The 26,734-nt window shown below is 49.7% G+C and overlaps 5 protein-coding genes across 5 annotated transcripts; 3 read left to right on the top strand and 2 right to left on the bottom strand.

The window, feature by feature from the left end:
- Window positions 1–375: 375 nt before the first annotated feature.
- Window positions 376–3,294, bottom strand: Aspvir_003931 (putative LON domain serine protease; the record flags this gene model as incomplete). Its single annotated transcript, XM_043267169.1, has 3 exons — window positions 376–463; window positions 527–2,765; window positions 2,832–3,294. The coding sequence occupies 3 exons, from the start codon at window positions 3,292–3,294 to the stop codon at window positions 376–378; spliced, it is 2,790 nt and encodes a 929-aa protein (XP_043123104.1).
- A 751-nt stretch (window positions 3,295–4,045) lies between these two features.
- On the top strand, window positions 4,046–5,135 carry Aspvir_003930 (porphobilinogen deaminase; the record flags this gene model as incomplete). Its single annotated transcript, XM_043267168.1, has 2 exons — window positions 4,046–4,334; window positions 4,399–5,135. 2 exons carry the CDS (start codon window positions 4,046–4,048, stop codon window positions 5,133–5,135), a joined length of 1,026 nt encoding a protein of 341 aa, XP_043123103.1.
- Window positions 5,136–5,512: 377 nt separating this feature from the next.
- Window positions 5,513–6,696, bottom strand: Aspvir_003929 (IGBP1/TAP42 family protein; the record flags this gene model as incomplete). The annotated part of the gene is made up of 3 exons (XM_043267167.1): window positions 5,513–6,091; window positions 6,144–6,420; window positions 6,485–6,696. 3 exons carry the CDS (start codon window positions 6,694–6,696, stop codon window positions 5,513–5,515), a joined length of 1,068 nt encoding a protein of 355 aa, XP_043123102.1.
- A 568-nt stretch (window positions 6,697–7,264) lies between these two features.
- On the top strand, window positions 7,265–12,721 carry Aspvir_003928 (putative RNA helicase/RNAse III; the record flags this gene model as incomplete). The annotated part of the gene is made up of 16 exons (XM_043267166.1): window positions 7,265–7,515; window positions 7,569–7,765; window positions 7,843–7,946; window positions 7,995–8,260; window positions 8,309–8,416; window positions 8,466–9,147; window positions 9,200–9,258; window positions 9,309–9,378; window positions 9,437–9,505; window positions 9,558–9,740; window positions 9,793–10,863; window positions 10,925–11,325; window positions 11,387–11,903; window positions 11,979–12,164; window positions 12,217–12,369; window positions 12,422–12,721. 16 exons carry the CDS (start codon window positions 7,265–7,267, stop codon window positions 12,719–12,721), a joined length of 4,617 nt encoding a protein of 1,538 aa, XP_043123101.1.
- A 627-nt stretch (window positions 12,722–13,348) lies between these two features.
- On the top strand, window positions 13,349–26,513 carry Aspvir_003927 (dynein heavy chain; the record flags this gene model as incomplete). Its single annotated transcript, XM_043267165.1, has 3 exons — window positions 13,349–13,631; window positions 13,695–26,008; window positions 26,067–26,513. The coding sequence occupies 3 exons, from the start codon at window positions 13,349–13,351 to the stop codon at window positions 26,511–26,513; spliced, it is 13,044 nt and encodes a 4,347-aa protein (XP_043123100.1).
- Window positions 26,514–26,734: the final 221 nt, after the last annotated feature.

The raw sequence follows: 26,734 nt of genomic DNA, 5'->3' as shown, positions 1-26,734 counted from the left end.
AAACTTGCTTCTTTTTTGGGGCCTTTTCCTTTCCCGGATCCGTTTCTTTTACATGTTCATTAACCTTGTACCATATGTCGAAATTTCATCTGACTATAAATATGATATTCAGGGGTGTAGTTTTTCACCGGAGACTCCAATTTCAGCATGTGCAAATTTAAGATGGACGTAACACGGAAGAAGTAAAACCAAGATGGTCATTGACTAGGCTATATAAGACGCTATGCTAGAGTGATTGGCTTTGAATGCGCTAATATAAGAAAGAGTGACACGGTGATATGAGCCAAAATGGTCAATGGTCAGCGCAAGCAATGAAGAGGAATGCAAAAAGTATGAGTAGAATTCAGAGCAAAGAGTTTAAGTCGAAGAAGAACTCTACAGCCGGCTTTCGACAAAGTTCATGTGGTGTTGTCCAGGCCAATGGGCGTCAGGCCAGACTTGACGAATAGCTTCCCAAATATGCCTGTGGTCAACATATGTCAGTGATCAGTTACGCTTTTTCGGTGTGAATATAATGATGTCTTACCTGACATAGACAATCTGCAAGCCATCATGGACCTCTTGCGGTACATCCTTGACGTCCTTCCGGTTCTGCTCGGGTAGAAGAACAGTCTTGACACCGGCGCGCAGTGCTCCAATCAATTTCTCTTTGATACCTCCAACAGGCATCACACGTCCTCGCAGGGAGACTTCACCGGTCATCGCAATCTGGGGAGGCACAGCTTTGCCTGTGAAAAGGGAGATCAACCCGATTGTGTGAGCAAGGCCAGCAGAGGGACCATCCTTGGGAATAGCCCCTGCTGGGCAGTGGACATGCAAGCTTCTATTCTTCATGATGTCCTCGTTGGGGTCATGGGTAAGACCGAGCTCAAAAGAATGAGCTTTGACCCAGGTCAAGGCGACTTCCACACTTTCTTTCAGAACATCGCCAAGCTTGCCTGTAAGCTGAACGCGACCGTTGCCAGGCATGTCCGCAACCTCAATGAACAAGATACTACCCTGGCCCCCAGTCGAGTACGCGACAAGACCGGTTACGACGCCTGGCCGACCATGCTTCTCGGCGATCTCTTCGTCAAAGCGTTCAATTCCAAGAATATCTTCCAAGTCGCCAAGGGCAACCACAGGGTTGTACGTATCCAACCTGCCATTATCAACCGCATCTGCATATTGAACAGCCTTGTGTCGACAAATTGAGCCCAACTCGCGCTCAAGGTTCCGCACACCAGACTCTCTTGTGTAAGAGGTAATGACTTTGTCAATGACTTCATCAGAAAGAATGACTTGACCCTCGGACAAACCATTGGCCCTGATCTGCTTTGGAATCAGATGTCTCTTGGCGATATGTCTCTTCTCAACAGTCGTGTAACCGGATAAAGTGATTGTCTCCATGCGATCGAGTAGCGGTGCGGGTATGGTATCAAGAGAATTGGCAGTGGCTATGAAGAGAACCTTGCTCAGGTCAATTGGGATGTTGATGTAATGATCGACAAATGTGTAGTTCTGCTCGGGATCCAGGACTTCCAGCATCGCTGCGGACGGATCCCCTTGGAAATTGGCCCCGCCCACTTTATCGATTTCATCAAGGAGGAATACAGGATTGGCAACGCCAACCTTTTTGAGACCGTTCACGATCAGGCCGGGCATAGCAGCGACGTAGGTTCTCCGGTGGCCTCGGATTTCAGCCTCGTCCCTCACGCCACCAAGCGAAATTCTGTGAAACTTGCGTCCGAGAGATGTGGCTACGGATCTTGCCAAACTCGTCTTGCCAGTACCAGGTGGTCCAACGAGAAGCAGGATCGGGGACTTGTCAGCCATACGTCTTGACTGAAGCAGATTCAATTTTGCTTCAAGGGGGACTCTGTCTGACTCGGACAAAGCAGGCACGTCCTTCTCGCCATGCGCTTCATTGGCAGCATCAAGTTCCTTGGTAAGTGCAGCAATTTGCCGCTCGACGTCTTGATTGGTTGACTGCTTTAGTCGCAAGACAGCCAAGTATTCAAGCAGTCTCTTCTTGATCGTCTCAAGACCGTAATGGTCCTCATCTAACTGCTTCCTTGCTCTCTTCAGCGTCTCAGGCCCGAGTTTGTCTTCGGTGACCTTGGTCCAGGGAATATCGGCGATGTTTTCGAGATATGTTCGGCAGACGCCATATTCGGCGTTTGCCGGGTTCATCTTTCGAAGACGTCTCAATTCCTTGTCGGCAACCTTCCGAGCCTCGGGACTGAGCTCTGCCTCCTGGAGCCTCTTTTGCAGTTCATCGACCTCGTTTGTCTCCTTGTCGTCCTCGTTGTTACGTCCGCCTGTGGCTCCGGGGGGCGTCAAGCCCGTCAAGCCGGCCATGGCTCGCCTTGCCAACAACTCACGTTCTCGAGGATCAATTTGACTGATATCAAAAGGAGAACTCGGTGGGAATGACGAGGTGGAGATCGTAGTAACTTTGACGCTGTTCTTGATTCCTTGAACCTGTCGGCCCAAAAGCTCGACGACTCTTTCCAACCGAGTTCTCAGGGCGAAAGAAGCCAATACGCGGAGTTTCTCCTCGAAGGTAGGATCAGCTACATCTGCCATAAAGTCGGCAAGATTGCCTGCCTGCGATAAATCCGTCTTAGCAATGTACACCTCGAATTTGCGAGCAACGAGCGGCGACAGGCGCGTGCCAGTCGAAGGTAGTAGAGACGACAGTCGTAGGAGGGTTATGAGTTCGCGAGATAGTTGTCTCAGCTGCTGGAACAACTCAACGGTCTCTGCATCGTTGGAAATGGCATCTATCGTCTTGTAATTAGCTGTGATGAAGAATATATCTTTAACGGCCAATAGATTTTTGCACCAACCTCGTTCATTGTGTAGTACCACCTCTGCCTCGAAAAAGGGCCTCTCCTTCAAGATGTGCTTGATGGTGAAACGTTCAACTCCTTGGAGGACGAGGAACGGCTCTGCATAGGCACGTCGTTGCACCCCTATCACTTTGCCGACCGTGCCGTACCGGAAGAGATCCTCTTTTCTTGCCTGACCTGCATCTATAGCATCATATTCCTCCTTCTTAGCACCATCCAAACTTCCGTCATCGATCAGCTGCTGGCCGTCGTTGCTCAGCAATGGCGAACTCAAAGGTACGCAACCGAATGTGATAGAGTCCCCATCCCGCTTTCCCTGATCAAGAAGAGTCGAGAGAAGGTTGGCAAGATCGGGGCGATTCGACACAGGTATGCGTAGAGTGACGCCAGGGAGCAATACGGAGCCTTTAGGTAAAGGGACTAAAGCCAATTTCGTCGCTCTTCCGTTGTTGGAACCCATTTCGGCCACCCAAATCCGAAAGACACAACTTGTGTCAATATCAAACAGAGCTATTAGTATAAGAGCACGAGGATACAGCGTTCGTTTGAAGCCAGTTGATTAACATAAATCGGCTGCAGGGTGTCGGACGATTGGTTTTAAGGGCGCGGAGAGGTTCCAGAACTCCATAGATGTACTCCGTGACTCTGGGGAGGCGGCGATTGAAGCGATAAGCGCTTCCCGAAGCCGAGGTTCGCGTGATCTACGTCAGTCGGGTCCGGGGATTGATGTACCAGCCCCAGACTGTTCACCTGGTTGTGGCAGATTGGATACACATCAATAAACCAGTTCAAGTAGTACTAACGCAAGCTTCTCAATAAGCGTCACTAAATTCTCTGTGGTCTGGAGTGATAGAGGAACCGTCATGCAGTCACTCCATCTACTGATGGATCACGGGGATCTGTATGAGTATTTCACCCGTGGTAAGATAACTTTACGGTTATTGGTACCTTACGGTACAAGCTGTGACAGTACCTCAGAGCAGAAGGCGGTAACCACCGTTAGTTACTGATTGCCCGCCAGCGGCTTCAAATTTCCCGGAGATAGGTATCGTATTAGAGAGATACTTGATTGGATTTCAACTTGAAGACACGCGACCCTTTAAATTTTTGTTCACCAGATATCCTGCACATTTATCTCTAAACCTTTTGATTGTTTGCAGTGCTGTCCTGGAGCAAAGCTCATTCCCCCCTCTGTTGAAACACTTATCACAATGGCATCTGCCCCGCCTTCCTCCGAGGCCGCAAATTCCTCATCCCGGAGAACCTTCACAATAGGGACACGCAAATCTAAGCTTGCTCTCATGCAAACCGACCTGGTTGTTGCAGCGCTGAAGAAGTCATGGCCGGAATATACATTTCAAATACACTCTCAGGAGACAGCGGGTGATAAGAATACGGTTATTGCTCTCCGCGAATTCACTACAAAGAACCTCTGGACGCAGGAGTTGGAAGAGCTTTTGATGGCTGGTGATGTCGATCTCATTGTTCATTCATTGAAGGGTAGGTTTATCACGCCTGGCTCAGATTGCTATAATGCTTGCTACTGACCGATAATCGATTTTAGATGTACCAACTCAACTACCTTCCTCCTGTACATTGGGCCCCATGATGAAGAGAGAAGATACAAGGGATGTTCTGGTGATGAAGAAAGGATTGCCCAATATGACCTTTTCCGAGATGCCCGCAGGGTCTGTCGTGGGTACTTCATCCATCCGCCGCACTGCTCAACTCGCCCGCCGATACCCTCACCTGAAGGTCCAGGATGTGCGCGGCAACATCGGCACTCGGTTAGCGAAACTAGATGCTGAGGATAGCCCATTTACTTGCATTATCTTGGCTGCCGCCGGTCTGTTGAGACTAGGACTGGAGGACCGCATAACCCAGTATCTTGACTCTAAGAATGGCGGGATGCTCTACGCAGTTGGCCAAGGAGCACTTGGTGTTGAGATTCGCGAAGATGATAAGCTTCTGCGTGATATGCTCAAGTCTATCGGTCATCACGAAACGACTATGGCCTGCCTCGCAGAGCGAAGCCTCTTGCGAACTCTTGAGGGTGGCTGCAGTGCCCCTCTTGGTGTTGAGACGGAGTGGGTCCAGGGTTCCGATGGGTCGTCCAAGCTGAGAATGAGGGCCACAGTCGTCAGTGTTGACGGTCGTAAAAGTGCTGAGGTTGAAGTAGATGGGTCAGTTGATACGGCAGAATCCGCTGAAGAGTTCGGTGTGACCGTGGCGAAGGCACTGGTAGAAAAGGGCGCAGGGGAGATCCTTGCGGAGATCCAACGCAAAAAGCTCACACCTTGAGGAGGAACTGTTGGTGGATGAGCAAAGTATCCAGTCTCACCGAAGTGGAGATGCTGGTCTTCTCCCTAGTCTTAGCAAAAAGACAGTGGGCCGATACCCCATGTATACCCCATGTAAAAAGATATAATGCACAACCCCAACTTGCGTAGTGTATATAAGCATGTTCTTCCGCCTCATCTCTAGGCATTTTTTCCCTTAAAACGAATAATCTCTTTGAATTTTCTCGACATGAAAAATTGAGCCGTCACGAGACGTGTTTTACTGCGAGTTTAGATATTATCATTAGCAACGACTTGCATTGCACGAGGAGGGATATCGGCTCCAAAAGCGTCCATTTCTAGGCACATCTCATGTTGACGAACTTCAACGGCAAGACATCATCCCCTATTCAAGGTGTTCCCGGAGCCTCTTGGGTTCGCTTCCTTGTATTCGTCCCAGGCTCGAGCCTTCATTGTCTCTTCGTCTGCCTTGTCCACGTCATCCTCGTCTATTTCCTCTTTCATACCAGACTTTTCTCCACCTTCAATTATACCACCTCTTCTCTTTTCTTCTTCAAGATATTCATCAATCGTCATCGTCGGGAGATTATGGCCGGACCTAAACACGCCCTGTTGGAGTTGAGTGCGGCGATCCAGTAAAGTAAAAGGCTGCAATGGCTTTCCTTCTCTACTTAGTATCGCACGGGACTTTCCACCTCTGAGGAGCTGAGACAAAGGCGGGTCGAGACGCTCCGAGTAACCTGATTCAGCGTTGTTGTTTCGTCGCCTGGGATCGTCCTGCGGGAGCTCAGCGGGATTGGGAGGGTTATTGCGAATCGCTGAAAGCATTGAACGTTCTTGGGAGAGTAAATCCATCGACTGGAAGGCTTGATGCGTGTACAGATTGATTTCTGCCAGGTAAAGTTTCCGGACGTCTTCGTCATCACTTTGTAGTTGGCTCTGATTGTTTGACAAATACTTTTGAGACTGTAAGTAAGGCTCACGACCGTGGGAGAACCATTGAACAAACCTCAAGCCGTTGTTTCAGCTCTTTCTCCTCCCGAAACCTTGATAGCTTCACTTCTCTTCGGGTGGCTGCATCATTAGTCGGAGTCAAGGAGAAAGACGAGGGATTCGATATGTAGCGTTCGTGTAGCTTCTTCTCGTTGTCATTAAGAAGACCATAGTCATCTAACCGCGAAAGGTATTTCTCGTATAGTTCCAAAGCACGCCGGATGGTAGATTCGCGGTCTGAGGTATAGGTACGTTGGAGAATGTCTGCGAGGAGATAATCCACGGTGAGGTACCTTTGCAGAGAAGTACAAGTCATGAGCACAAGTTCGTCACAGCTCTAGTAGTAATTTCACTCACTGTATATCCCCTGTTGCAATATCTTCTAGAGGTTCGTTCGAGCTGAACAAGGAGAGTTGGCCAACGAGGCGCTGGCATTCCTCAAACTTCGCTATCGTTTCATTAACATCCTTGCGATAGGAGTCAGAATTGGAGTCGGGCCGCGACTCCAACGAGGCTTTCTCAGCCTTTGCAGCGGTAAATAGCGATCGGAGGCTTTGAGGTTGCTCCATCCTGGGCAATGACGATATGACACAGATAATCGACAAGAACAAGCTTCGTTGCGGTACCTGGCCATTGGGCCTGCGCAAAAATAATATTATCGGACTCGCCCCGCGGCGCCAGATCCACACCCCGCAATCAGTTGGCCAGAGCTCTTATCAACAGCGCCGGAGTCGAGATATACTCAGCTTCGGACTCAAGGGCTAGGTTTCTTCACTACAGCTTCCATGATCGTTATGAGTGACAATGTATAAGAATTTCCATCAAAGCAGTAGCTGATAACAGACTGAAACAGAGTCATCATGCGCAGAGTCCTTGTTTTGGGTGCAAACCCTTCTGTTTGCGATCAATATGACCTCAAACGACTAAGCTATAGAGCTCCCCTAATTTTTTATACATTCACTCTATCTTCTCTCTTCGTTCTCCTCTTCTACAAACCCAGTTCTTCTTCTCCTCGTAATGATTACAAACCTATTCCTGCCCCCCTGTATACTTAATCATCTCCTCATGAAGTAAAGCAATATATTTCTGCACTTTCTCCATACTTCGCCAACTCAGCCATTTCCTAATTGCTCAACCATGACTGAACAAATCTCTCTGGTGGATGTATCGTCAACCGTGTCTTTGAAAGGCGAGGACTCCAGCAATGTTGCACTGTTACGGGACCTCTTCATAAATGATGTTGCTCCAAGCGACCCAGCAGACTCTGGTGCTGATGTTCACAAAGATGAGCTCTCTTCAGGCGCTTCTGATAATGATAATGAAGACATTCCCAATCAAAATGATTTTTTACAGCGACGACGAGCCCAGAATGCTCAATTTGAAGCCCTGTCAGTATCCCTCGCCGGAGATACCTCGTAAGCGATTGCTGACTTAGACGCAGGCTGTCCAAGCGCGCCGATACAGATTCCAACGAAACCATGGATAGAGCGCCAATAGCTTTATCAGACGGTGAGCTATCCATCGCTCATTTGGTCGCAAAGCAAGACCTGGGAAGCGGGATGTTGGACCCCAGGGAATACCAGATTGAGCTGTTCGAACGGGCCAAGGTGCAGAACACAATTGCTGTTCTTGATACAGGTATTGCCTTTAAAGCTGGCTTTCAGCGTTTCTCTCCTGTTCTTCAGTAAGTGGATCTTCTGCTGACCAGTATGTAGGATCGGGTAAAACATTGATCGCCGTGCTTTTGCTGAAACATACCATCCTGAATGAGCTGGATAATCGTGCGAATGAAAAACCGCATCGTGTATCATTCTTTCTGGTATTTGTTCTGCTAGCCTTGGTGGGCTGTACACTAACTCGTTGCAAGGTCGACAGCGTCGCACTCGCATATCAACAGGCGGCCGTTTTGCGCAATAACATTGACCAGAATGTTGCGCACTTCTTTGGAGCCATGGGCACTGACCTATGGGATAAACGGACCTGGGATGAGCATTTGCAGCAGAACATGGTGATAGTTTGTACAGCGGAGATCCTGGACCAATGCTTGCTCAATTCATACGTAAAGATGGATCAAATAAACCTTCTGATCTTTGATGAAGCTCATCATGCGAAGAAAGATCACCCATATGCCCGGTTCGTGGTACACTTCAGATCCACAAGCTAATACTAACTTTACCAAAGCATTATCAGGGATTCTTATTTCAAGGCACAGCCTTCTCAGCGTCCAAGGGTCTTCGGAATGACAGCTTCGCCAATCGACACAAAAGGCGACATCACAGAAGCCGCAACGTATGTTCTCGGCCAGTGAGAAAGAGGATATCAGACTAATCACTTGTAGGAGACTAGAGACTTTGTTGGACAGTCGAATTGCCACAACTTCAAAGATCACACTCTTGCGACAAGTCGTCAGTCGCCCCATAGAGGAAGTGTGGGCGTACAATAGGGTTGAATCACCTTTCGCAACAGAACTCTATCAGCTCATGGATGCTCGCTATGGCAACATCAAGGTACTCGAAGGAGTCTTTAGATTTGCCTGGCATGCCAGCTCAGAACTGGGAAAATGGTGTTCAGACAGAGCATGGTGGCATGCCTTGGCAGACGATGTGTTGCCTAAACTTGAGGGTAACGTCAGTAAGCTTGTTGAGTCGAACACTTTGAATGCAGAACATGGCGCTGTTTTCAAAGATATTATACGCATCAGAGAAGCAAGTGAGACCGTCAAGAACTGCTCTTTCGCTGATCCCGAGCTCCCAGGTGAACTTAGCCCTAAAGTGCAGCTTCTTCGCATGGAACTCAGCAAACACTTCAGCCGTGCCACAGGAACAAAATGTATTGTCTTTACGCAGAAGCGCTACACTGCAAAAATTCTCAATGAGCTTTTTACAGTCCTGAACATTCCTCATTTGCGTCCAGGGGTTCTTATTGGCGTTAGACCCGGTGACATCGGTGGCATGAACGTTACGTTTCGGCAACAGTTTCTTGCTTTAGTGAAATTCAGAACGGGGGAGATTAATTGCTTGGTGAGACACTCCGCGAAAATGCTCTAATTGTGACTCGTCTGACGTGTAGAAGTTTGCTACATCAGTGGCGGAAGAAGGTCTCGATATCCCAGATTGCAATCTGGTTGTCAGGTATGTTATGGCACCATTAACTTTCACGAATATTTAGTAATCCCACGAAGATTCGATCTTTATCGCACACTTATCCAGTATGTACAAAGTCGAGGACGAGCTAGACATTGCACCTCCACGGTACGTTACTTGATCTGGTTGATTGTCCTGAGTAGCCTCTGACATTGTCTACGCTCAGTACGCGATTATGGTCGAGAAGGACAATGCGGAGCATGAAGGACGGCTTAAAGAGGTTCGCGAGGCCGAAGTAAGTTGGACTTTTAGATCTTGGACCTCTTTGAACGGGTCTGACGGATCAGAAAATCATGCAGCGGTTCTGTGAAACTCTCCCCGAAGATCGAATACTGCACGGCAACGACCACGACTTGGATTCGCTACTTCAGGAAGAGGAAGGAAGACGAACCTTTACTGTGAAAAGCACAGGAGCAAAGCTCACATATCATTCCGCTATTGCAATTCTTGCGCGTTATGCCAGTTCTCTTGTAAGCTTTGTCACCTTGATCTTCATGAAAGTCTGATATCAACATTGGGCAGCAATACGAGAAGGAAACCGTACCTCAAGTAACCTATGTGGTCTCGCTTGTCAGCAATGCCTATGTTTGCGAAGTGATATTGCCTGAAAAGTCACCCATTCGAGGACTCACTGGAAGCCCAGCAATGAGAAAGGCCGTCGCCAAACAATCTGCGGCTTTCGACACGTGCCTCTTGCTCCGGAAAAACAGATTGCTTGATGATTATTTTAATTCGATCTATCACAAACGCTTGCCAGCAATGAGGAACGCAAAGTTAGCCATTACGTGCAAGCGAACGAACCAGTATGACATGCTGTTAAAGCCTTCCATCTGGGCTAGACAACGGACCACTCCAACTGACATACTTTACGGGATTCACATGTCCCTCCTGCCTTCGAAACCCCTGAGTCGCGACCACAGACCCATACTCTTGCTGACCCGAGAAAAGTTGCCAGAGTTTCCGGCGTTCTCAATCTACCTTGACGAGGACGTCGAGACTAAGGTCCTATCCAACCAACTGAAGCATGGCTTGCAAATATCGGTTGACGAACTACAGTCGCTGACCACATTTACCCTTCGCATATTTCGGGACGTTTTCCACAAGGTTTATGAACATGAAGTCCAAAAAATGCCTTACTGGCTTGCTCCAGCAGAGGCGCTCAATGGTCGAGGCAGGGGAACAAATCCTCGCGATTGTATTGACTGGGATACAATATCGTTTGTACAGAATAACGACGAAATCCCTTTCTCTAGAGACCTGAACCCTGACTCCTTGGTGAATCGGTTTATATTCGACAACTGGGACGGGCGGTTCCGTTATTTCACAGTTGCTGTGGCTGATACATTGCGACCCTCTGATCCGCCGCCACCTTCGGTGCCACGCCGTAGGCATATGAACGACATTATGAACTACACCCTGAGTCTGTCAAAGAATTCACGAGCCAGGTTTCTTTCCGGCTGCGATTGGAATCAGCCAGTCCTCCAGGCGGAGCTTGTCCGTCTTCGCCGGAATCTCCTGGATAAGATGACCGCTCAGGAGAAAGAGACGCAAACAGAGTGTTTTATATGTGCTGAGCCGCTGAGGATATCTGCCGTTAGTTGACCCCTCATCCCCTCATTAGCGCATAACGTTGGCATGCTAACGCGTGGCGAAGATCCCTACTTCGATAGCGTCTACCTGTCTCGCATTTCCAGCAATCATCAGCAGACTGGACTCATATCTCATTGCTCTCGAAGCATGTGACGAACTTGATCTCATTGTTCGACCTGATTTTGCCTTGGAGGCATTTACGAAGGACTCGGACAACACTGAGGAGCATCGAGGTCAACAAATCCATTTCCAGCGAGGCATGGGCAAGAACTACGAGCGTTTAGAGTTCCTGGGCGACTGTTTTCTGAAAATGGCCACATCGATCGCGCTTTTCACTCAGAACCCAGATGATGACGAATTCGATTACCATGTGAACCGGATGTGCCTCATTTGCAACAAGAATCTCTTCAATACGGCCATTAAGAAGCAGATATACCGGTACATTCGTAGCCGGGGATTCTCAAGGTAGGTGGAGTCTCGAGAACCGAGACCTGAACTTATAGGATGCTGACAGCTCGAATGGCAGACACATATGGTATCCTGATGGTTTGACCTTGTTGCATGGAAAGGACCACAGCAAGAAGCTCCTTTCCGAAGGAAAACATGCCCTTGGAGAAAAGACGATAGCTGACGTCTGTGAGGCCCTGATAGGAGCATCGTTGTTGTCAGGAGGGCCCGAGCATAGATTTGACATGGCTACGAAAGCAGTGACTGCTCTGGTTGACAGCCCCAGCCACAGGGTCGCCTGTTGGAAGGAATATATCACTCTTTACACTATGCCCAAATACCAGGCCGAGAAATCTAGGGGATCTGAAGATGATCTGGCTCGCCACGTTGAAGAGGAGCTGGGTTACCACTTCACATATCCCAGACTCCTCGCATCCGCCTTCACCCATCCGTCTCTCCCTTCGACGTGGGGCTACCGTGTGCCCTGCTACCAGCGACTTGAATTCCTTGGCGATTCGCTACTAGATATGGTCTGCGTGGAGGACCTGTTTCGAAGGTTTCCTGATCGAGACCCTCAATGGCTTACCGAGCATAAGGTAAGCTCAAAGCTGCGATTTTCTTTTCCCCTTGTCTTTCGTCCCCGAAAAATAAGGCTGACTATAACCGTGCAGATGGCAGTGGTATCAAATAAATTCCTTGGCGCATTATCTGTGAAGTTGGGATTTCATAGGCGTATCATGGCTTTCAGCAACCCTCTACAAGCTCAAATTACTCACTATGTTGAGGAGATTGAGGCTGTACAGGCTGAAAGCCAGGGAGCGGTCGATTATTGGGTTGTTGCGAAGGATCCACCAAAAGTATCCTCATAAATATACCCTCATCTACTCATGTTACTGACCTGGAATGTAGTGTTTGCCCGACATGGTCGAAGCGTATCTCGGAGCCATTTTCGTGGACTCAAAGTTCGACTTCCAAGTGATAGAGGCGTTCTTCGAGCGCCAGATCAAACCATTCTTTGAGGACATGTCAATCTACGATACTTTCGCCAACAAGCATCCAACTGTAAGGCTGCTAATGGTCTTTGTGTTCATACAGGTGGCTGATGAACCGTTAGACTTTCCTCCACAACAAGCTGACGAATGAGTACGGCTGTACAAACTACTGCTTAAAAGCAGGCGAATTGCCAACCATTGACGGAGCGCCGGCTGGCGTCCTGGCTGCTGTCATTGTGCACGGTAATGTGATTTCAGAGGCAAGGTGGTCTTCCAGTCGCCATGCGAAAGTCAAGGCAAGTGAGAAGGCTTTGACAGTGCTTGATGGTCTTCTGCCCTCTGAGTTCCGGCAGAAGTACCATTGCGATTGTAAAGAAATAAAGAACTCTTCCTCTGTGATGGAGATTGGGACTGCAATTTGATAATGGGCCTGGGGGGAACATGCGAAGATAGTGCTAGACAAACGGATTTCAGAGGTTCGTTAGCTTACAGAGAATAATGAGTATGCATAGACGCAAGGTGGTTCTCATATTAAGCTCTGATCAACAAGATGTCGTACAGCCCTGCGTATAGCATGAACCATGAGTAGGTAAGGCAAGGAAGGTGTCCTGCCAAGTGGAAACGAGCCTTGGGTAAAGACAAGTTGACAACGATGACCCGAGGACGCCGATAGGGAGCTAGCCATAATGGGGATAGCGTGGGACCACCCCCTGAAGTACCAACAAGAAAAGAAAACACGCCTGCCGCGTCCCGCATGGCCGATAGCAATAATAATAAAATAGTTAGTTAGGTGGAAGATCAGATAGATGAGGCCCAAATGAACAAAGGGTCATGATCATCTAACTAGTTTCCGTACTACTTTTCATAATTATCCCTTCACATAATTTCTGACGATCTCTTTGTCAACCCGCTACTTCAAACGACTTATTCTTTCGGCCTAATCTACTAATCGACGTTGCGCATTCATACAGCCGAACTGCTGCTGAGGACAGCTCCTTATCAACCTCTCGATGCTTACCGCGGGTTACTATCTGTAAAGAGTCACCAACATGGAAGTGGCCCCTGCAGGGGTATCGAATGGCGTCCCAGCACCAGCTCAGGCGTCGTTCGTGGATTCTGCGGCTTTGATTCAGTACTTGGTCGATGTTCTGCAAGCAACTCTAGGAGCTCTGAAAACCGAGCTCGAGAGCACAGGCAGCTTGCTATCGGAGGCCAAATACAGCGAGACGGTGCAGAGATGCACACGCTTTGCTTCAGAGTCGCAGGTAGCTCTTTATGTGCAGAAGGATCTTGTGGCTTCAGAAGGGACGGATGGTCCAGAGGATGGTGAAGGTATGTGTATTCCGAACGGTCAGCTCTACGACACAATAATAACCTTGTCTTGTTCTTCTGCAGTTTCTCCTGTTCAGTATGCGTACAATCTCTCCGCTGAAATCTCCTCTTCCTCTACTACGGTCGCCTCTGTCGCATTTATCAAACGCCCTGCTCCCATTGACCCTACGCTTCCCATATCGTCGCAAGTTCAGGTTATCAACCTCCCCGGTCCAGCATCTCTCAGCAACGCTCAGGCGCAACAAGGTACCTCTTTGTCTCCTTATGAGGTCCTGCATTTGCTCGTGCACCATGCGCTGAGCCCCTACTTCGAGGCCAATACCCGCAATCAGGATGCAGCGACTGGTTTGAAACCCAGAACGGATACAGAGGTGAAGACTGGGGTGCCTGGGACCAAAAAGAAATTCGCAGAACTGGAACTGGGCTTGCTCCACCTGCAGCAGAATGTTGAGATCCCCGCGTTGAACCTGCCGCTCCATGAGGTAGTCCAAGCCGCCCTGGTCGAAGCGGAGACCCGAGGGATCAAGCCTTCCGTGGAGCTGATTCCCCCAAACGTTCTGGAGAGTAGTGCTTTCATCAACAGCATTCAAAATACCGTCAATGCTTGGATCAGGTCTATCCAGACGATCACGAAAATGTCTCGGGATGCCGATAGCGGATCGGCAGCTCAGGAGATCAACTTTTGGCTGTCGATGGAGACCGCTCTCGAAGGGATCGAAAACCAGCTGCGCAGCGATGGTGTTCAGTTGACCATGGATATTCTCCGCCATGCCAAACGTTACCAAGCAACGCTCAGCTTCGTTGCGGACACCGGCTTGCGAGAAGCGACGGACATGGTGCAAAAGTACAATCAGCTTATGCGCGATTTTCCCCTGGATGAACTGCTTTCCGCCACCACTTTGCAGAAAGTCCAGGAATCCCTTGGTCTGATTTTTGGCCATCTTAATAAGAAGTTGAAGATTTGTCCTTACCCGATCAAGCGAGCTCTTGCCCTTGTCGAAGCTATCTCAGGTGATCTCGACACGCAAATTCATAGTCTGCTTCACGGCCGAACTATTCTGCACCTGGACTATCGCGAATTCCGTTCTCTGATGAAGACGTGTGGTGCGATCTGGCGAACTTGGGATGAGAATCTGAAGGAGTTCACCAATGTAGCCCGTGAATCCACAAGACGTCGAAACGAAAAGTTCATCCCTATCAAGATCGCTGCGCGGCATGAAAAGACACAGGAACGGCTGAAGTACATCAACACCTTCAGAGTGAACCATGAGCAGCTTCAGAAAACGATCGTAAATGTACTCGGCCCAAAGACTTCGTCTACTGGAGACACCGCCAACGGAGCAGGCTCTGACGGTGCCGTGATCGTCGAAGAGATTGGAGATGTTGATGCGGTCGAGGAAGTTGCGCAAGCATATGCTGCGCTGAAGAATGTCGATGTGCTGGACGTATCTCCGGAAGGCACCCAGCTCTGGATTCAGGAGGAAATTGCCTACAATGAGCGGACCTCTCGTGTTGAGAACTCTATCATTGCTCGCTTGCGCGATCGTCTGGCTACAGCTAAGAATGCCAACGAAATGTTTCGAGTCTTTTCAAAGTTCAATGCCCTTCTTGTTCGCCCAAAGATTCGAGGTGCGATTGGCGAATATCAAACTCAACTTATTGAGAACGTCAAACAGGACATTTCCGCCTTGCATGAGCGCTTCAAACAGCAGTATGGCCACTCGGAGGCACATGCGATGGCACAGTTGCATGACCTGCCCCCTGTGTCAGGTGCAATCGTCTGGGCCCGCCAGATTGAGCGGCAACTCGACGGTTATATGCGAAAAGTCGAGGATGTCCTTGGAGAAGATTGGCATCTTCACTCCGAAGGTCAGAAGCTCCAAGCTGAGAGCAATCTCTTCCGGAAGAAGCTGGATACGCGGCCCGTTTTTGAATCATGGCTGCATGATGTGCAAAGGCGTCACATCACGATTGCTGGCCGACTGTTCAATGTTACGCGCAATCGCGCTGCAGGAAACAGCCTAGAGCTTACCGTCAACTTCGATGCTCAAATTATTGCCTTGTTCAAGGAAGTCAGGAACCTCATTTGGCTTAATTTCCAAGTTCCACATGCTGTCAGCAGTATCTCAAAAGAGGCGAAACGCGTTTATCCATACGCCATCAGCCTGATGGAAAGCGTTCGGACATTGCTCCAAACCACCCGCTCCATTGCTGCCATGACAGAGGTTGCTATCCTACTCAACGGGTATTTGAATGATGCGCAAGGCATGGTCATCAAAGGAATTCCCCTGAGATGGGAGTCTTTCGTTCATTCGTACGAGCTGCACGTAAAGCAATCTGCCCTGGCCAACGGCGCCATTGAGTCTGCTATTCCAGGTAGAGGAGAAAGCAAGCATGTTCAATTCGTTCGAGAATTTGCAGGATCAGCGTCAGTACTCCAATCAAAGACGGCTGTTTTGTCTTCAATACACGAAAACATCCAGAAAGCCATCCTTGAGCTGAAAACATGCCCGTACGAGGCTTCAGCGTTCAAACAGCGTCTGGACACGATACAAGTCGCTGTTGACAAGCTTAATCTGGAGAATTACGTCAACCTGGGGTTCTGGGTTGCGCGTTTGAACCAAAAGATCGAGTCAATCCTTCGTGACCGGCTCCATCGCGCCATTCGTGAGTGGATCCACTCCTTCAATGAAGCCAAGGAGCAACAGAGTGCTTCACAAGTGTCGATTGGAACCCAGCATCCGGCCGCGGGCGAGCCGGAGGCTGTATCGTACAGAATAGAGTTCCCCGAACTAGTCCACGAAATCTCCATGCGCAATCAGGTTCTTCATCTTGATCCGCCTTTACAATATGCTCGAGCGAGCTGGTTCTCCCACTTCGACAACTGGCTCGGCGTGATCTGCCACCTGGAGAAGATCAAATCATCCCGGTATCAGATATCGATCGATGTACAGAAAGTTCAGTTGTCCGAAGCTTGCTTCGCTGATCTTCCGCAGCACTGCACTGAAGAACTTAGCCATGTCTATATTGTTGTGGAGGGCAGACTCAAGGAAGTTTCAGAGTATGTCGATAAATGGTTACAGTTCCAATCCCTATGGGACTTGCAATCCGAACAAGTGTACGACATTCTAGGCGACGACCTAGCGCAATGGCTCCAGTTGCTTCAGGAAATTCGTAAGAGCCGAGCCACATTCGACACTTCCGAGGTCAGTCGATCATTCGGCAACGTCAAGATAGACTATGAGCAGGTCCAGACCAGGGTCAATGCCAAATACGATCAGTGGCAGCATGAGATTCTATTGAAGTTCGGATCGAAGCTCGGAGCTCGGATGAGAGAAGTCCATTCAGAGATTGCCGCGGCCCGTAGGGACCTGGAAGGACAAACCCTCGAGGCTTCTTCAACCGCTCACGCAGTTTCCTTCATCACAATTGTCCAACAATGCAAGCGCAAGGCAAAGGTCTGGGAACCGGAAGTCAATCTCTTCCGGCAAGGCCAAGCTACCTTAGCGCGCCAGCGATACCAGTTCCCTACTGACTGGCTCCATGTGGAGAATGTCGATGGCGAATGGGCAGCCCTAAACGAATTGCTTGCACGGAAGAGCAAGATTGTCCACGACCAGACGGAAGGACTGCGCGCGAAGATCACGGCTGAAGACAAAGTCATCGGTGATAAGATTACCGAAGTTATTGCTCAGTGGAATGAAGAGAAGCCCGTATCTGGAACTATTCCGCCTGAGGAGGCCTCTCGGACTTTGAGCTCCTTCCAGTCCCGCCTCGAAGCCCTTCAGACCGAATTCGAGATGGTGTCCAAGGCTAAAGAGGCTCTCGATCTTCCCGCTAGCTCAGAGTCCTCGTTACCAGCCATTCTTGAAGAGGTGCAGGATTTCATGTCAGTTTGGGCAGCCCTGTCAACCATCTGGAAGAGCCTCAATGACCTGAGGGACATGCTATGGACAAGCGTGCAGCCCCGAAAGCTCCGCCAGTCGATCGATGGCTTGATCAAGATGACCAAGGAAATGCCCAGTCGTATGCGCCAGTATGCGGCTTTCGAGCACATACAAAACGTCCTGCGGCAGCTTCTGAAGGTCAATCCCCTGCTTTCCGACATGAAATCAGAAGCTGTTCGAGAAAGACATTGGCAGAAGATTTACAAGGCTCTGAAGCCTGGGAAGCGATTTTCTCTCGTTTCCCTTACACTGGGAGATGTATGGGATCTGCAACTTGCGACCAGCGAGACCGTCATCCGCGACATTATCGCCCAGGCCCAAGGTGAAATGGCTCTAGAGGAGTTCTTGAAATCTGTTCGGGAGACATGGCAAAACTATTCTTTGGATCTCGTCAACTACCAGAATAAATGCCGTCTGATTCGTGGATTCGATGACCTGTTCGCTAAATGCAGTGAGAATCTGAACTCCCTGCAGGCCATGAGACATTCGCCATACTACAAAGAGTTTGAGGAGGAAGCTGCTTCCTGGGAAGACAAGCTAAACAGGGTTCACGTCCTCTTCGATGTATGGATCGACGTTCAAAGACAGTGGGTGTACCTTGAGGGAGTGTTTACTGGTAATGCCGATATCAAGCATCTTCTTCCCCTTGAATCGAGCCGCTTCCAAAACATCAATTCCGAATTCTTCGCGGTAATGAAGAAAGTGTACAAGTCTCCATTTGTTCTCGATGTGCTTGCCATCAACGGTGTGCAAAAATCATTGGAGAGATTGGCCGAGTTGCTTAACAAGATTCAAAAGGCCCTGGGTGAATATCTCGAACGTGAACGTATCTCATTCCCTCGTTTCTACTTCGTCGGCGATGAAGATCTGCTGGAGATTATCGGTAACAGCAATGACATCTTCCGCGTCGCGAAGCATTTCAAGAAGATGTTTGCTGGGTTGTCGGGCGTCCTCATGGATGACGAGAATAACATCGTCGGCATCACTTCGAAAGAGGGCGAGGAGGTCCGCTTGAAGAGAGAAATCAATCTTGTTAAGACTCCCAGGATCAATGATTGGCTCACTGCACTGGAAAACAGCATGAAATTAACCCTGGCGGAACTCCTCGGAGAGGCAATTGAGCAATTCGAGACAATCTACAATGCGGCCGAGGTCGACCGCACTGCTTTCAACGACTACTTGGCCAACTATCCCGCGCAGATTGTCGTTCTTGCCAGTCAAGTCGTCTGGACCAACGCTGTGCAGAAATCTCTGGAAAATGGAGGTGCGAATATCAAAGAGCTGTATGATGCCCAAGTCCGAGTGCTGGAGTTGCTTGCTGCTACTGTACTTGGGGACCTCGATGCGATTAGTAGAAAGAAGTGCGAACACATGATCACTGAATTCGTACACCAACGCGATGTCATCTCGAAACTCATGACGGCCAATGCCAACATCCCGACGCACTATTTGTGGTTGCTGCAGATGCGCTACGTTTACCATGCTGAAGGCGATTTCCTCCAGCGGCTACACGTCCATATGGCAAATGCTAAGCTCAGTTATGGCTTCGAGTACCTCGGAGTACCTGAACGCCTCGTCCGCACACCTCTTACCGATCGCTGTTTCCTGACCCTCACTCAGGCTTTGTGTCAGAGATTGGGTGGCTCTCCGTACGGCCCTGCTGGTACAGGAAAGACGGAATCAGTCAAGGCACTGGGTCTCCAGCTTGGCCGTTTCACTCTTGTGTTTTGCTGCGACGACACTTTTGATTTCCAGGCAATGGGCCGAATCTTCCTGGGTATTTGCCAGGTTGGTGCATGGGGCTGTTTTGACGAGTTCAACCGTCTCGAAGAGAGAATCCTGTCCGCCGTCTCTCAGCAAATTCAAAACATCCAACTAGGTTTGAAAACTGGGGTTGACGATGAGAAGGCGCAGACCGAGCTGGTAGGGAGACGCCTACGTGTTAACCCCAACACCGGCATCTTCATTACCATGAACCCTGGCTATGCGGGCCGTTCGAATCTGCCTGACAACTTGAAGAAGCTATTCCGGAGTGTTGCCATGTCGAAGCCAGACAAGGAGTTGATTGCGGAAGTGATGCTCTTTTCTCAGGGCTTTAAGCAAGCAAAGCATTTGTCCAAGCAGACAGTACCTTTCTTCGACCACTGTTCTTCGCAGCTGTCAAAGCAAGCCCACTACGATTTCGGTCTACGTGCTCTTAAGAGCGTTTTAGTCAGCTCCGGAGGTCTCAAGAGAGCGAGACTTGCTAATACCGACGGCGAGCTGGGCCCAGACGAGATCATTGAGCCCCAAATTATCGTTCAAAGTTTGCGGGAAACAATTGCCCCCAAGCTTGTCCGTGAAGATGTAGACAAGATGCTCGAGATTCAAGCGCACAACTTCTCTGGAGTAGAGTATGTGCCAGCGAATTACGAGAAGCTTACGCAGGCAATTCGGGACATCGCTCACGAGCAACACTACGTCGACAGTGAGACGTGGATCGCGAAAATCCTCCAACTCTACCAAATTCAGAGCATCCACCATGGTGTCATGATGGTTGGCAAGTCTGGATCCGGCAAGTCGGCCGCTTGGAAGATCTTGCTTCAGGCCTTGCAACGGATTGAAGGGGTTGAAGGTGTCTCCCATATCATTGACTCGAAGGTCATGTCCAAGGAAGCACTCTATGGCAATCTTGATAGCACCACCAGAGAATGGACGGATGGTCTGTTCACGGGCATCCTGAGAAAGATCGTGGATAACCTCCGAGGTGAAGACACAAAGAGACACTGGATTGTGTTTGATGGCGATGTCGACCCTGAATGGGTTGAGAATCTGAACAGTGTCCTTGATGATAACAAGCTCCTGACTCTTCCAAACGGAGAGCGTCTGAATCTCCCTCCTAATGTCCGCATAATGTTTGAAGTTGAAAGTCTGAAGTACGCTACCCTGGCTACAGTCAGTCGTTGTGGTATGGTATGGTTTAACGACGACACTGTCACTCCTCTGATGATGATTTCCAACTACGTCGAGTCGCTCAGAACGAAGACCTTTGAGGACCTGGATGATGACAGTGCCCCTGCAGGACAAGCTGCAGTCAAAACCCAAGATGCACAGGACATGCTTTCCACAATTCTCAAGCAACTTCTGGAGACTGATCAGCTTGTTCTGAAATCTCTTGATGAGGCCAAGAAGTATAATCATATCATGGAGTTCACCGATATCCGTGCCCTGAATACTCTGTTCAGCTTGTTGAACAAGGCCTGCCGGAATATTCTCGAGTATAACATTCAGCATGTCGATTTCCCGCTCGATCACGAACAGATTCAGTCATACATTTCCAAGAAGCTCCTCCTTGCTCTCGTCTGGTCCTTCACCGGCGACTGCCCTTTGACAGACCGCCAGGCCTTCGGACAGTTCGTGTCAGCTTTGTCGACAACAGAATTGCCGCCTGACGGAGCCTCCTCCCTCATTGATTTTGACATCACACTACCCAAGTGCGAGTGGATGAGCTGGCAGTCACAAGTCCCGTCAATCGAGATCAACACCCACTCCATCACACAGACCGATGTGGTCATCCCAACCGTGGATACTGTTCGCCATGAAGACGTTCTCTACTCCTGGCTCGCCGAGCACAAGCCATTGCTGCTCTGTGGTCCACCAGGTTCTGGTAAGACCATGACCCTATTTGCAGCACTCCGAAAGCTGCCAAACATGGAAGTGGTGGGCCTGAATTTCTCAAGCGCCACCACTCCGGATCTTTTGATCAAGACTTTCGAACAGTACTGTGAATATAAAAAGACTTTGAACGGTGTTGTTATGTCTCCCAACCAAATAGGTCGTTGGCTGGTCATTTTCTGTGACGAAATCAACCTTCCGGCGCCAGATCGTTACGGAACGCAACGGGCTATTACCTTCCTCAAGCAGCTTGTTGAGCAGAACGGTTTCTGGAGGACATCGGACAAGACTTGGGTGACACTGGATAGAATCCAATTTGTTGGAGCTTGCAATCCTCCAACTGACGCCGGACGTACCCCTCTAGCCGAACGTTTCCTACGCCACTCCCCTCTCATTATGGTCGATTATCCTGGAGAGATCTCGCTCATGCAAATCTACGGAACATTCAACTCGGCTGTGCTCAAAATCATCCCACTGCTACGCGGATACTCAGAGGCCCTCACCAAAGCCATGGTGCAGTTCTACTTGGAATCCCAGCGCAGATTCACTCCCAAGATCCAGCCGCATTACGTGTACTCTCCCCGTGAGCTTACACGATGGGTCCGTGGCGTATATGAGGCTATAAAGCCGCTTGAGACACTCTCCGTCGAAGGCCTGGTGCGTATATGGGCACATGAAGCTTTGCGTCTGTTCCAGGACCGACTGGTCGCCGAGGAAGAGAGGAGTTGGACAGCCGATGCAGTCCGCCGCATTGCACTTGACAATTTCCCTACGATTGACGAGGAGCAAGCGCTGAAGGGGCCGATCTTGTTCTCGAATTGGTTGTCTAAGAACTATGTCCCTGTTGAACGAGAGCGACTACGCGACTTCGTCAAGGCTCGTTTGAAGACCTTCTGCGAGGAGGAGGTTGATGTTCCTCTCGTGCTCTTCAACGATGTCTTGGAGCATGCACTGCGCATCGACCGGGTGTTCCGCCAGCCTCAGGGCCACCTCATCCTCATTGGTGTCAGTGGAAGTGGTAAAACGACGTTGTCTCGCTTTGTCGCCTGGATGAATGGTCTGAAGGTCTTCCAGATCAAGGTACACGGAAAGTATTCTTCGGAGGACTTCGATGACGACTTAAGAACCGTTCTTCGACGCGCAGGCTGTAAGGGCGAGCAAATCTGCTTTATCATGGACGAATCCAATGTTCTTGACTCTGGCTTCCTTGAACGCATGAACACACTGCTTGCTAATGCGGAAGTTCCCGGCTTGTTCGAAGGAGATGAGTTCTCGTCTCTGATGACCGCTTGCAAGGAGGGCGCTCAACGCCAAGGTCTTCTCCTCGACTCTCAGGAAGAGCTCTACAAGTGGTTCACGCAGCAGATTGTGAAGAACCTTCATGTCGTGTTCACGATGAACCCCCCTGAGGAGGGTCTATCTTCCAAGGCTGCCACGAGTCCCGCCCTGTTCAACCGTTGTGTACTCAACTGGATGGGTGATTGGTCTGATCAAGCCCTTTTCCAAGTCGGTTCTGAACTCACTCAGTCACTCGACTTGGACAAGCCAAATTTCGTTGCACCTGACAGCATTCCTGTCGCTTATCGCGATCTCAGCCTTCCTGCCTCTCATAGAGATGCGGTTGTCAACTCGATGGTCTATATCCATTATTCATTGCAGAGGTTTAATCAGCGTCTGCAGAAGCAACAAGGAAAGACCACATTCCTTACTCCCCGTCACTACCTTGACTTTGTCGCTCAGTATGTCAAGCTGTTCAATGAGAAACGGGAGGATCTGGAAGAGCAACAGAGGCACTTGAACGTTGGTCTGGAGAAGCTCAGGGATACTGTCGACAAGGTCAGCGACCTGCGTGCTAGTCTCGCCCAGAAGAAAATGCAGTTGGAGAAGAAGGATGCCGAAGCAAATGAGAAGCTGCAACGCATGGTTGCCGACCAAAGAGAGGCGGAGCAACGGAAGGCTGTCTCTCTTGAGGTCCAGGCAGCCCTGGAAAAGCAGGAGAAAGAAGTGGCTTTGCGCAAGGAAGTTGTGCTCAATGACTTGGCTCGAGCCGAGCCCGCTGTGCTCGAGGCTCAGAAAAGCGTGCAAAACATCAAGCGTCAGCATCTTACGGAAGTTCGTTCTATGGGCAACCCGCCCGCTAGCGTTCGGCTTGCTCTCGAAGCCGTGTGCACTCTGCTTGGCCACAAAGTAGACAGCTGGAAGACAATCCAGGGTATTGTCAGAAGAGATGATTTCATCGCCAGTATCGTCAATTACGACAATGAGAGGCAGATGACAAGAAATCACCGCCTTAAGATGCAGAACGAGTTCCTTTCAAAGGAGGATTTCACTTACGAGCGAGTCAACCGAGCTAGTAGAGCCTGTGGCCCCCTGGTCCAGTGGGTGGAAGCCCAGGTCAACTACTCCGAGATTCTCGACCGCGTTGGGCCGCTGCGTGAGGAAGTCGGTCAACTTGAAGAGCAAGCCTTGCAGACCAAGGCAGAGGCTCAGGCCATCGAGAATACCGTCCAGAACCTCGAGAGCAGCATTGCCACTTACAAAGCTGAATATGCTGCCCTCATTAGTGAAACCCAGGCGATCAAGACAGAAATGTCAAGAGTACAGTTTAAGGTCGACCGAAGTGTGCGCTTACTTGATAGTTTGTCGTCAGAGCGTACACGTTGGGAGGAGGGAAGCAAGTCATTCGAAACCCAGATCAGCACTCTTGTGGGTGACGTTCTGATTGCCGCAGCTTTCCTCGCTTACGCTGGTTTCTACGATCAACAATTCCGGAAGGCCATGATTGACGACTGGGTCAACCAACTGGCACAATCGGGCATCAATTTCAAGCCCCACAATCCGATTACAGAATACTTGTCGAATGCCGACGAACGCTTGACTTGGCAAGATCATGCCCTTCCAGTTGACGATCTCTGCACTGAAAACGCCATCATCCTGAAGCGCTACAACAGATACCCTCTGATCATCGATCCTTCGGGTCGTGTCACCGAGTTCCTGCAGAAGGAAAGTACAGACAGGAAACTTACGGTCACAAGCTTCCTGGACGACTCCTTCGTCAAGCAACTGGAGAGTGCCCTGCGTTTCGGTAATCCAATCCTCATCCAAGATGCAGAGCACCTGGATCCCATCCTCAACCATGTCCTCAACAAGGAATATCAAAAGACTGGCGGGCGTGTTCTCATCCAGCTCGGGAAACAAGAGATTGATTTCTCGCCTTCGTTTAAACTTTTCCTCTCCACAAGAGACCCTTCTGCGACTTTCCCGCCGGACGTGTGCAGTAGAACCACCTTTGTCAACTTCACCGTCACACAGAGCAGTTTGCGAACTCAATCGCTCAACGAAGTACTCAAGTTTGAGCGACCGGATGTGGACGCGCGGCGCACCGACTTGGTTAAGCTGCAAGGAGAATTCAAGATCCATCTCCGTCAGCTTGAGAAACGACTGCTGCAAGCATTGAACGAATCCCGCGGTAACATTCTGGATGATGACAACGTTATCGAGACTCTAGAGACCCTAAAGAAGGAGGCGGCCGAGATCTCCAAGAAGATGGTGGAGACCGAGGGCGTCATGACGGAGGTGGAAAATATCACCTTGAACTACAGCATCATCGCTCGCTCTTGCAGCGCGGTGTTTGCTGTATTGGAGCAGCTTCATCACATCAATCACTTCTACCAATTTTCGTTGCAGTACTTTGTGGATATTTTCCACTCGGTCCTCTATCAGAACAAGCGTCTTGCCGCGGAGAAAGACCACTCAGCGCGCGTGCAAATCATTCTCAAGGATTTGTTCGTCACGACATTCCAGCGGACTTCCCTGGGGCTGGCCCAGAAAGACCGTATCACGCTGGCCATGCTCCTCGCACAAGCCGCTCCGTACCCGATGGACAAGACAATCATTGATACCATTCTTGACGAGTCGGTGCAGGGTGCCGATCTGTCCACTGCTCCGGAGCTTAAAGAGCAGGTTTTGAGCAAGATCTCGAACATGGCAATCTTCAAAGCGTCATTCGCCAATGTCTCGCCAGAGCAATGGGATCAGTTTTTGGGCGAGGAATTGGCTGAAAACTCTGTCCCGGTCGTTTGGGATGACAACACCGAGCAGCTCGACCGACTGCTTCGGTCATTGTTACTTGTAAAGCTTTGCAGGCTGGACAGATTCGTACCCGCTGCTGAGCGTTTCATCGAGGCGGTCTTTGGCCGGGAATTCTTTGAAGGAAGTTCCGATTTGAAGGACGTTGTAGAACAGGTTGCAGCAACTACACCAATCTCTCTCAGCTCGAGTCCCGGATTCGATGCTAGTTACAAAGTGGATGCTCTCGTCGAACGTATGCACGCAACCTGCGCCAATATCGCAATGGGCTCCAATGAAGGTCTCGAGAGTGCCGACAAAGCAATCAGCAATGCTGCTACTGCCGGGACGTGGGTACTGGTCAAGAACGTACACCTGGCACCTTCGTGGCTTCAAAGTCTGGAGAAGAGGCTTGACTCGCTCAAACCCCACAAGGATTTCCGACTCTTCCTGTCAATGGAATCCAGTCCCAAGATTCCAGTCAATCTCATCCGTGCTTCTCGCGTTCTGATGTACGAGCAACCAGCCGGTATTCGTGCAAACATGAGAGACTCACTTTCTACACTGATGGAACGCGCCGGTCAACCTCCGGTCGAGAAAGCGCGTGTCTATCTCTTGCTTTGTTTCTTGCATGCCGTTGTTCAAGAAAGACTTCGTTATGCGCCTAACCTGGGTTGGAAGGGCTTCTGGGAGTTTAATGACAGTGACGTAAGTGACCACTTTATCAAAATTTATCATTGCAATCCCGCTAACAAGTTCTTAATAGTACGAATGCTCAGCCCATATCATCGATGTCTGGGTGGAGACGGTTGCCCAGGGTCGATCCAATGTTGCACCTCAGAAACTCCCCTGGGAGATGATCCGAACCCTTATTACGGAGACATATGGTGGCAAGGTCGACCACGCTGAAGACTTCCAGGTGCTGGAGAACCTTGTGAACAACTTCCTCACTCCAGCTGCCTTCGAAGTTGACTACAAGCTCGTTTCGGGTGTTGAGAAGGACGAGTGTCTGGCACTGCCTGGAGAAACCAGCATCCGCGACTTTGTCGAATGGGTCAAACGCCTCCCTGAGCGAGAGCCACCCACGTACCTGGGTCTGCCAGCCAATGCTGAGAAACTACTGTTGGTCGGGCATGGCAACAAGATGATCTCGGACTTATCCAAGATCACTACTCTGTTGGATGAAGGAGAGCAGTTGATGATTGAAGGTTAAGCCATATTTCCAACCTTACGCTAAGAAGTTTCTGTACTTATTACAGTCCCGCCGGCGGATTCTCTTCCTTTCATTATGTACTATCTCGTTGATAGACTTGTTACGCAGCTTTCTTTCAATATTTGTCTTAGAACTTGTTTTCCCTCATTCATTCTTGTTGATAGTCTTATCGGTCTTCGGTCACTATGTCCTCCAACGTTGGATTCTCAAATCAACTCCGT

This window comes from Aspergillus viridinutans (assembly GCF_018404265.1).
Source record: "Aspergillus viridinutans IFM 47045 DNA, scaffold_2, whole genome shotgun sequence".
NCBI classification, from domain to species: domain Eukaryota; kingdom Fungi; phylum Ascomycota; class Eurotiomycetes; order Eurotiales; family Aspergillaceae; genus Aspergillus; species Aspergillus viridinutans.
This window is presented reverse-complemented; position numbering and strand designations above follow the sequence as displayed.